This window comes from Paralichthys olivaceus, chromosome 18 (genome assembly GCF_024713975.1).
Source record: "Paralichthys olivaceus isolate ysfri-2021 chromosome 18, ASM2471397v2, whole genome shotgun sequence".
Lineage (NCBI taxonomy): Eukaryota > Metazoa > Chordata > Actinopteri > Pleuronectiformes > Paralichthyidae > Paralichthys > Paralichthys olivaceus.
The window spans coordinates 3,597,501-3,608,780 of NC_091110.1; the positions used below are offsets into that span (position 1 = coordinate 3,597,501).

The 11,280-nt window shown below is 41.9% G+C and overlaps 1 protein-coding gene across 2 annotated transcripts in view; it reads right to left on the reverse strand.

Annotated features, from left to right (window-relative positions):
• Positions 1-11,073, reverse strand: part of ptpn11a (protein tyrosine phosphatase non-receptor type 11a) — a 14,839-nt gene extending 3,766 nt beyond the window's left edge. Inside the window, exons 1-15 of one of the 2 annotated variants that reach the window (XM_020082234.2) lie at positions 10,686-11,073; positions 9,232-9,354; positions 7,294-7,488; positions 5,673-5,865; positions 4,602-4,721; positions 4,357-4,470; positions 3,380-3,476; positions 3,200-3,279; positions 2,764-2,922; positions 2,228-2,359; positions 1,013-1,167; positions 844-911; positions 422-573; positions 218-336; positions 1-102 (exon numbers count right to left, since the gene is read on the reverse strand). The exon at positions 1-102 is cut by the window's left edge and continues 4 nt beyond it. In XM_020082234.2, the coding sequence (XP_019937793.1) occupies positions 33-102; positions 218-336; positions 422-573; positions 844-911; positions 1,013-1,167; positions 2,228-2,359; positions 2,764-2,922; positions 3,200-3,279; positions 3,380-3,476; positions 4,357-4,470; positions 4,602-4,721; positions 5,673-5,865; positions 7,294-7,488; positions 9,232-9,354; positions 10,686-10,699 (1,791 nt within the window). In that variant the 5' untranslated portion in view covers positions 10,700-11,073 and the 3' untranslated portion in view covers positions 1-32. Of the gene's footprint in view, positions 103-217; positions 337-421; positions 574-843; positions 912-1,012; positions 1,168-2,227; positions 2,360-2,763; positions 2,923-3,181; positions 3,280-3,379; positions 3,477-4,356; positions 4,471-4,601; positions 4,722-5,672; positions 5,866-7,293; positions 7,489-9,231; positions 9,355-10,685 lie in introns of both variants that reach the window. The other variant, XM_020082232.2, reaches the window with a different exon arrangement.
• Positions 11,074-11,280: the final 207 nt, after the last annotated feature.

Below are 11,280 nucleotides of genomic sequence, written 5' to 3' on the forward strand. Positions count from 1 at the left end.
AACTGAAAGAGCACTGGGGTCAAAGGTGAATCTCATCTGTAGCTCTTCTGCTGCTGCATCAGTCCCACGTTCTCATACACTCTGGAGCTGTCATCCCTCATCCTGCCAACACATGCACACACTCAAGTAAGAAAGTACTAACAAGACTTTCTTAACAAGGACCCAATAAAAACGTTAAGCCTCCTAACAGTAGCCATTTAGCAGCAGCATTACTTACTCTGTGCAGGTGGGAGTAGGAAGAGGAGTGCAAGGAGGCAAAGGACTCTGCTCTCCCCCAGTCAGGTCAGACATAGAGTACTTAATGTTAGTGTACTCACGCCCTTTAATCTTACTTTTCTGCAGAGAGGAAACAGGGTAGGGTTAGAGACAGGAGCAGGGAAAAAAGCCTGACTAAAAACGTGAAGAGTTGTCTGCTGCACACCTGTTCTTCCTCTATGCGTCTCTGCAATGTTTCTATGTAATGCTGCACAGCCATGTAGATGAATCTGTACTGCGCCTCGGTCTGCACCATCCCAGACCGCTGAGAACGAACCATCTGGATGGTCTTTGGCACGTCGATGTCACAGTCAACCCCTGCAGCATAAAAACAACGTTGTACTCTGACACAGCGCTTCACATGACTGAGGTAAACTGGTCAGAGAGAAGATATTCACATTCATGTTGTGTGTGTGTGTGAACATCACTCATCATGACCTCAATGCTAAAACCTCATTGAATCAATACCTTTTTAACAGTGTCCAAAACAAACATTTGTGTTGGATCACGCTGTACTACAGTGTAAACAGAACTGTATTGAATCACTGTATTGACACATGAAATGCACAATGCACCACGCACACTCACCTTTTTCTCGGATCACATCTATCAGGATGTCAATCACTATAAACGTTCCCGTCCGCCCGATCCCTGCACTGCAAAACACAAGACAAAGTCTTTGTCTCCTCTATTCTAGACATGTGTGTCCTCTGGAGAACATTTAAGGCTTGTTGAAGTGTCGGACATGCTTGTGTACCTGCAGTGTACCGCTATAGGCCCAGCGTCTAGTATGCTCTCCTGTTTCAGGTTGACTTCCTCTAAGAAGTCGAGTACACCACCTGGGTCAGTGGGGACGCCGTGGTCCGGCCAGGACCTGAAGTGGTACTGCCAAACTGTACGTTCTGTGTTTCCCTGAACACACACACACAGGAGGATAACAGCTTTCAATCTGCAGCGCTTTGACACAAAGCTTCAGTACAGTCGAGTCTGTCATAGTCACTGAACAGACTTTGAATTGGCATCATCATTGTGTATTTTGTCTGGTGATATAGTTTATTTTTCTTATTCTTAACAAATCACATGAAAAGACTAAACCAACAATTATACTTCACCATAAAGGGATCTTAAATAAACCTGATCCTCTGAGCCAGAGAGCTCCAAAAGATTTATAAAAACATCAGTGAGTCACACTGTTGCTCATGTGACTTCATCGTCATCAACACACACTGCAGTTTGATTTGACTCAATCCCACAAACACTGTCCTGCTGCAGCAGGTACTTGTAAATGCACCTAATGTGGATTAATCTACTTCAGGAAACAGTCAAAATATACACTTATAGCTCCTGTTTTTAGTTATGCATAGTAGAAACTACAGTGAAAATTGTATTGAAAATATTACTGAGCCTTCACATCTATGACGTGTTTTATTAAGATTTATTTCATCAATAGGAGCCAATGGCCTGAGACAAGCTGAAAAAGTCAAAGCAATAAGAGACGGAGTAACACAGTCTATATTTTTGTTCACATGAAAAGACCAAAAATCAACAATCACCAGCCTTATGCATTAATACGCATCTATAACATATTTTCTAAAAAGATATATTAAGAACACGTGAAGCGATAATTTATGACATAGACCATGAAGGACAGGTCACAACAACTAAGAAATGGGTGCAATTAAAATGTAAACTTTAAAGCATCCACCAGTGCCATCAAACAAAACTGCAACAACTCTGCCTAGATAGTCTGGGTTTGTTTCTTACATTTTATGACCTCATAATTATGCCTCACCCATTAGAAAATATGTTTTCTACAATAAGAACAAAACATTCTGAATTCAATCAAAAAATTCATATCAGAACCACTTTAACCTCAATTTCTTGTATGAAAGGCCGTAGACAAATAAAGTATATCTTATTAATTACAGTGATAACTATACTAGCTTACACATATACAACTACAAAAACTTACCTGTCCGACTTTGGACAGTTTGAGCTCTCTTAAGGTGTAGTCGTGTGGAGTCGTCTCTCTGACATTGCGAACGCGCATGGCGCCGTACTCCTTTAGAGCCGACACGTCTGGCCAGTACTTCACACACTTGCTCTGTTGAGACGCAATAACATTCACTTTGTCACGTTTCCTGTGATGCTGCTGTCTAATGAGACCAACTTGGAACGATAAGTAAACACGATCTACAGAGAATCAATTTGTCACAGTTGTGTTTATTGATACCAAATGAGAGATTGAGCAATGAGAGATGCCCTGTGTGTGGATCACAACACACTCAGGATGCTGTTAGTCTACCACATCTTAACAGAGAAAATACTTGCTGGCTAATATATTCGTGTATAACATCGTGTAATACAACGTTTTAAGTGTTTCCACATTAAATTACGAGGGCTACTCGACACTATATCGACCATGTCTTAAGTTTCTCTGGAGAGAAAGTTTTATCTTTATTGTTTTATCACCCAGTCCTAAGTGCAGCCCTTACTAATGTTGCTCACCTTTCCTCTCTCCACCTCTTTGGTGGTCATGACGATGACTCGCGAGTTCTCCTGGAACACCATCCTCCAGAAGTCACTGATTGTGTTCTGCAGACAGCCCTGAGTGGCGATGTAGCTCTTCTTCAGCTTTGTACTGTTACACTTTGGGTCCAGCTCCGGCTGCACATGCACACATATGCAGACATACACACGCACAACAGTCAGCTGAGTATTCCGTGTACAAGAGAAAAACACAGTCCAGAGTTAAAACAAGAACATAAAGTGAGTGACCACACATGCAGCCTAACTACGGGATGAATCTGACTAACATAATTCTACATCAAAGTCATTTACATATTATCACGTACAGAAAAAATGTGTGTTCATGTGTGTGTGTGTGAGTGAGTGTTTGAATCCCCTGAGGATGCAGCGAGTTTACCATGACAGCAGATACTACCATGATGATATTGGCGTTGATGTAGTCAGAGCCTGGCTCATTTGGGTCCCCATCATTCAGCACCACGCGCGTGTGGTCGACTGGAAACAGAAGGAACAAACAGTCAACAAAATCCCCTCAGGTGATCCCTACTCTAAACTGAGAGGTTGTTCTGGTGAAAGAGCAGAGAGTGTTTCTCACATGGCAGAATGTTCTTGTATCTGTTCTTGTTTTTGTTCTCGGCTCTCTGGCCCTCTTTGCGACTGTAGAGCAGCTTGCACTCTTGTTGCTGCAAGGTCTGGATCAAGAAAAGCGGCGAGATGGTCACATTTCAAGCCAAGCCTAAAGAACATTTTCAATCACACTGCTTGATATTTATCTAAGGCTTATCAACATGTAATTCATAGTTGGCCGTATCTACAGCATCTGGTAAAGTGATGGTATCCAGAGTCACAGTGCTTGATATTTGGCATCTGGTGAGCAACAAGGAAGTGTGTGTCGGTGCTGGAAAACAGCAGCGAGCTAGAAACGTAATGATATCAACTTCTCTCTGCATCACTGAAGGATTTCAGGGCTCATTTTGCAGTTGAAGTCTGACGACGCATTCACATATAAAGATGCAGAGTAGCTGGCAGTATGTGGTCATGAATGTTTAGACCTGGGGGTATGTTGAGCATGTTATTTACAAACTACGCTCCGAATCCGCAAATGTTTTCTGACATATCAGCCACCGCCAACGTTGGAGATGTTTTAATTTTCAGTGTCCTGGTATCTCATTTAAAGACACGTCATAGAAAACCGTGAATTCAGAGACTGTGACAAACAGCCTTTCATCGTAGTCGTAAACAATTCTGTGCTTCTGTTTCCACTAGACTTGCTCTCACCTGACTGTTGCTCAGTTTCATGCATTCAGTTCAAACTTGTGCCATTCTCAAAGTGTTGCAGAAAGATTTGACCTTGTCGACCTTCACATAAAAATGACTGGAGCTTATTCAGGGGTTGAAACCAACATGTAAAATCATATTTATGTAACAAGGTGTATGTCTGAAAGGAGCCTTTGGTCTGTATGTTACTTTCTGTTTTGTCAGAAATTCACATACACTAAAGAAAAAGATTATATTACTATATAAGTATGTTTTGGATTTGTAATGTGAATACCCAAAGACTGAACCACTCACCTCAAATTCTTCCCAGAAGCCCTGTTTGAACTTGTCTGTGGCCTCTGCTTGTTTGCTCAACTCCCTAACTCGACTTTCAATCTCCGCTGCGTTAATACGAGTAGTGTTCAGGGGCTGCAGAGGAGAATATGAGTCAGGACAGAAACTAAAAATCAAGAAACGTTGCCTTAGCGTACCCCAGAGACAGACTGGGAGTCAGCTTATATTATAATATTTAGGACAAATGAAAAGAGATGGGGACATACCTGTTTTAGCTGAAGCACAGTGCCCAGAGTTTCCACCATGGGGTTCTTTTTGTAGTGCTCTACCAAGTCGGTGAGGGAGTCAAACTTCTCGCCTCCACCCACGTCATACTTAAGGTCATGCTGGATAAAAAGCCGCAGACACATCAGCCACAAATACAAGTAAGCACCATAATAGTCACTATCATAGACAGACACTTACACAGACTACGAAAACAGGTTGCTCGAAGAAAAGTCAAACAATGCATTTACTGTACATTCAAGGAGTCGAATTCTGCCCCACAAACATTGGCAAACATGGCTGTGACACAATAAACGAAAAAGAGGAAGGATTTAAATGCAACTGGCAGGAAATTGTTAGACACAGTTCACAGGACAGTGCCATTCTTCTGAATCTGGTATTTTGAATAATAATCTATGGCTCCGGCTCTCTGTAAATGTATCAGCACGTGGCTTCGGTGACAGTTTTTGCCTTGAACCACGGGAGGCGGGTCAAGTGGAAGTAGCATTCGCTGCCAACTCCAGGATTACTTCCCTTTTGCTCACTGCTCCACCCTCTGAACATCATGTCACCGTCTCACATGAGAGGTGTTGATTAAGTTTTATTCTAGTGTCACAAACTCTACAGTATGTGTGTCTGACTCTAACAGAAAAAAAGTGATAACCACATGTATTACGTTATTAATCGATGATGTCGGATCATAAATCCGGATGGTTTGTGTCACTATAATCCTGATGTCCTGACAGTGCACGTCTCGTGTTGGGTGTAGCAGGTTTACTACGTCCGCAAGCGTCGCGAAGCATCGAAAAAAACATTCGTTTCCTCACCTCAAATGATAACACACTTAATCTGAACAGCATGCATGCATACTGAGCAGTAAAATACATCTGGATCGCTGCGGGGATAAAGGAGCGAATCTTAACATCTGTATCTGTCAGAATCAGACCTTCACAAAAAGTGTTAAAGTCTTGATTTATCTGGACAGTACTGAACAACTGCATGCATTACAGTAACATTGAAATACTGTAGTCCGGCAGGGACAGACAGACAGAGGAGATGAGGAGTGCGTTTACCTGGCAGCGGATCATGACGTGAGTGACTTTGGGTTTGCTGTCACTGCTGTCCGTCTTATCGTCCCCTGTACGAACTGACAGGACAAAATCCCCAGGATGGCTCTGGCTCTCTCTCACCAGGAAGCTGCCATTCTTCCCTTTCTCCGTCAGCAGCTTCTCAGCCTCCCTGCCCGACAAGTGCCCGTGGAACCATCTGGCAAAAACACATGTTTCAACTGGATTCAACTCTCTGAAGAACAATTCACATGAAAAAAGAAAAATCTGCTTCCACTGATGATTGGGATAAAAAGTTTATCCCAAACATCTGCTTTATTCATGTAAATAAACTCTTTATTTACATGAATAACGCAGAGTGTTTATTGTTTACAAGCACTGTTAATCAAGGGTCTAACACATTAAAGTACTTTTCAGAAACCATTTCCTGCAGATAGGTGTAATCAAACATTTTGTTTTTCTTTCACATTCAAACCTCATCCTCAAATCTGCAGTCGGCTTTCTTTGGTTGATTACAGAACATAACTATGGGTCAAAACCTGAGCCTAGAATCACTATATCATATTGGTCTTTGCTCCTAATAACAATCAGAAATATAAGTCATTCACAAATTTCTTAATGTTTCAATAATGATTTTGGGGAATGCTTCGCCTCCCCTAGTCTCTTATTAGCCCGCGATAGCAACCGACTATAAAATATTGATGGAAACACTGATTTCATCTCTCGGGAATGTAAAATGTGGTAGTGTTTTTTTTATGGGCACATATTTTTCTTAATGAACCAAGCAACTGGATTTAAAACTGCACATATTTTATGAAGGGAAAAGACAAAGTGGATGAATGTAATGGAAACAGTTTGCCACAGTGTATAACCATTACACAGCCAGTTCCTCTTTCTTAGCATGGAAAAAACCCACTTCCACAGGAATTCTCTGTAAAGCTATTTAGTGTATTAGATGTGGAACCTAAATAAAGAGCTTTATAGCACCCCGATTTTCCAGCTGTTATTTTACATAACGCAATGTCTCAGTGTTTCTGAAATTAATGCATACAAACACACGACTGGAGATTTTTTAAAAAAGGACTAAAAGAATCTTGTTGTCAAATCAATATCACGATTATTTCCAACTTTTTCCTTGATCACAATCAATGAACAATTTTTTAATGAATAAATGTATAAAACCTGTATTCTGGTCACTTTAACCCATGTCCTTATTTTCACTGTGTTTAAATACGTGTCTCGTAAACTTTAATTGTTGGTGTTTTTTGTTAACGTGTAAAGTGAGTGCAGGTCTGTGTGTAATGTGGAGGGAGGACAGCACAGTATGGTACACAGGACGTTGCTGCAAAATGAACGTAGCAGAAATAATAATCCTTTTCCTTCATAATGGTTGTTTTCTGTTGAAACAGTTTTGTCTCATGTTGCAGTTTAACCTTTTTGCGAATTTTGGAGGCTTTAGGGTGTTGATGCTGTTATATGCTGTGTGTCTCTAACAAAACAAATAAATCTGTAAAGGCAACTTGACAAATAAAAGTCCAAAATGATTAAAAACAGACCTGGTAATGTCTTGACAGTGAACAAGCCAACACTCAAGAACAAAACTAAAACATTCAACGTGCCCACTCACCTCTCTGAAGTGGGATCAGCACAGTTGAGTGGATACTTGAGCTCAATAACATCTCCATTCTTCTCCTTCAATTGACCATGATGTTCCATGTAATACTGCACCAGCTCTGCAAGAGTGGCAAACTTCTCCCCGCCATAGAGGTCATAGTAGTCTCCTGTGTTTTGGATCTTAATGTGGGTGACAGCTCCATTTCGCCTGCAATAGATCAGTCATTTTGAGAAATGTGAGCATCCATGGCAGGAATATCATCATCCTCATCATCCTCATCCTCATGACACAAAAAACTCAGACAGGAAACTAATGTTGCTCTCAACAAATCTCATTAATAAGTGAAGATCGACCTGCTGTATAAAGTATCATCACACATGCAGTCACATCTAGCTTAGCCTGTTGTATTTCATGCTTCTGCATTTTACTCCAAATATATCAAAGCTTTACAATCATATTTTTACAGAAAATGACATATTGTTTGGGTACTACCTAGGGATTAATTATGAATTTATTGGTTGATTAGATGATTCATTTAACGCTTATTTGGAATTAAACATTGCCTCGCTCCAACTCATCACTTGTGAGGATTTGCTGATTTAGAACCAACAGTTAAGTTATCAAATAAACATTAAAGTTGTTTAAAGCAAAATGAAAACCATTCTCTGGTCCCTTTTTCCACAGTGTGAAAAAAAAATTTTTTATCACTAAAATATGAGTGCCATCGCTCTGCCGATCCAATCTCAGTGACTGTGATTCATTGTGTGAATATGTTGAAGGGAAACATTTTCCTTGTGACACAAACCATACACTAAGCTGAGTCAGTGTAGGTGACCACCATTATCATGGAAAATAGAAAAGGAGAACTTGCGGCAGATCTAAGACTCGTGTAACTTCGGATGGCTTTTGGTTAAGTGTTGCAGATGTGCAGATGAAGAGACTGGTGTGCTGGTCTGAACCAGCAGAAACTAGTCTCTCTGTAGAAATGTCTCTGTTTCCACAAGAGGAGACGTTTTGTTTCCATAGGAAGTAAACATGGCACGAGATGAGAGGCCTTACAGCTGAGACTGTTACAAAAATAACTTTGGCTACATCAGCTTAACTGATTTATACTTCATCTTAAAAATGTATGACTGGACAGGCGCAGAGATAAAACCACAAACTTTTGGCAAAGCTTCATCAGCCTTCTTTGGGTAATGCTGGTTCCCACCATCCTTTAACAAAGTTCATACTTAAGATTTTATAACTTGATTTCATAACTATCCCAGCTTCATCTAATAGTGTGAATAACACACCACATTTAAAGCTGCATTAGTTGATTTTCCTCACAGCAAACCAGATTGAATATACACTGGCACATCATCTCATTAAGTTACATCAAATGTGTAAGCTAACAGTCACCTATTTACACGGAGACACAGAGCAACATTACAAATCTAATACAGTCGAATTTGTGTCACTTTTTTGAATATCAGTTTGTCTTTCACAGTGACCACATTCACCTGCAGGTATCAGCGTTTCTTCCAATATCACATTCGATTCTTTATTCATTGTTCTGTTCGGGGAGTGTACAGTGGGTTTACAGCTGCCTACCACTGCTGGAAAAAAAAGTTGATGTGGCAGAGTTGCTGGTAAGAAAACCAACACAAATGAGTAAAAAAAAAACTATCATAATGTAACTTGATCCACTGTAAATATTGAAAATATTCATTTACAAGTGTGCAATGTTTGAATATAATTCAGTCTGTTCAGCTGCCCTGTTGCACATTGTTTGAGTTCAAATTCAACACAATGTCAATGGTTTTATCTCAGGAACATTGGTGATGGGTATTTCATATCAATGTCCGCCCTCACACAAGGTAGGACCGAGCACAAGAACGTTTATATGGAGAGTTGTTCAATTTTATTTTGTTGTGGATATGCTGCTTTAGTGTTAATGCCATCACTTACCGTACTGAGAGGGTGAAGTCTCCAGGATTACTCTTACTGGGTCTGGCTAAAAAGCTCCCATCTACTCCTCGAGTCAGCAGGAGGTTTTCAGCCTCCACACCTGTGATGTTGGGGTGAAACCACCTGACGGGAAGAAAACAATGATCAGCTCCGATGAGTCACTATCACTATATTCAATTTACTAAATTTTAAATGAGTGTCCATGTTTTGAAAGTTCCTCTTAGTGTAATTGTTCATGGCACGAACGATACTGTTGTCTAATAATCCTGCAATGTAGCTCATGATATAGATGCCAAAACTGCACATGCCCTTAACAATACCTTTTAACTTTATTTAACTTTGTTATTTCCGGAGATAGAATTGTTTTACAGATATTTTTCTGCCTTTATTCTGCATGAAACGTTTGTGTTTTGCTCATTATTTGGTCTCTTGGAGGTTTGACCCTCACTGTACATGATGAGGCCTGATGGACACGGTTTGACACAAGAACGTTTTCACTGCAGTCTGCTGGATCTCTGTGCTCATCATAAATCTGTGTTTAAATCGGGTATCTACAGGCATGATCGGTGGCATCGTGACCAGCTCGGAAGCCGAAACTGTTCCAATATACAATGTATTACATAGAAAACTGAAGCCACCCCATCACATAAGCTGGGAATGAACTTCTCTGTGAGGACAGGGACGTCATGTGTCCAGCAATTAGACACAAATTATGGATTTTTCACTGAAAAAGAAGTTGATGTTAAATCAAGAATGTTTTACCAGACAACTGAATCTTTATAATGGATTATTCACAGTGGATTATTCTCTTATGTCCCGAAACATGTCTGGAGGGAACATGATATTTGAATCTGTTGCATGTTTGTGCCTGCACTGTCTTCCTGTTTCTTCATATCGTACTGCTGCCATGTCTGTCTGCTCCTCCTATATCACTTGTACATGTCAGGCCTGGAGGAGGTGTTGCTCCTCCTCACACGGAGTGGACTTACTGTTTCCAGATCAAGCTCTCTGTGAACGATGCTGTCTGTAGCTGTGGTCTGTAGCTGAGGTCTGTTGGGGGGGGGTCAAAGGCAGCTCACACCACAACAGACCTGAGCTACTACAGATAACAACAGTTGTGGTTGGTTTTCAGTGGCTGGATCCTGGAGGCAGCTGGTTCAAACTTGCCCCACTACTAGCTAACACCTGAGGGAAGTTAACCAGAGCGCAGCAGCGGGGTTGATAGCAGCGTTAACAGGGATTTTCTGCACATCTCCAGACTTGGCTCCAAGTTGCCGGTGTGTGCTACACGAAGCGCTCCCCTTGCTAGCTACTCCTCTGCCCTCACTTCTCTCTCCAGACACGTCCGCCCACCGGGACCCCGTTCGCCGACACGTCCACATCCAAACCGCGGAGCGGAGTTGAAGCTAGCTCCGCCAAACGCCTTCCTCCAGAAAGCTGTTTTCCACACTCACCTCCGAGATGTCATTTTTGTTCCTCCCTCACTTCCTCGCTGGCAGTTAGCGGTAGCTTCGACTCGCTGGCTAACGCGTCCGACCGTCTCTGCTCGGTTCACGGCGTCCAGCGCTTCATCGGCTCACACCCGCTCACACCGGGCACCGGGGTCCGAGCATCCACGCGCTGATTCAGGCGAGCGGCCGTTTGGAAAAATAAAAAAAAAAAAGTCTCCAGGCCTCGGAACACTTCACAGCGAGTCGACTGTTGGACGTCACCAAACATGCGACAGAATCGCAGGGTGCGCGGATGTGCTCACCCCGTGCGGCCGTTCGACGCTGCCGAGTGGCTCGCGTGGTGCTCAGCCGAAGAGCTCGGGCACCTCCGGGGTGTAGCGTGGAGTAAATCAAACAGACCCCCCCGCGCATGCGCATCACAAGAGCTTATTAATAAAGCGATATTTTAAAGAGGCCGCACAGATTCCACCCGATCACAGTATCGATCACCGATAACAAATATTCACCTCAGCTTCAACCCTGCACTGATGACACCTCTCACTCATCTTGTTTTTCTCTTGGAGGGACTTTTGCTATTTAAACCTTTTTAATTGTGTTT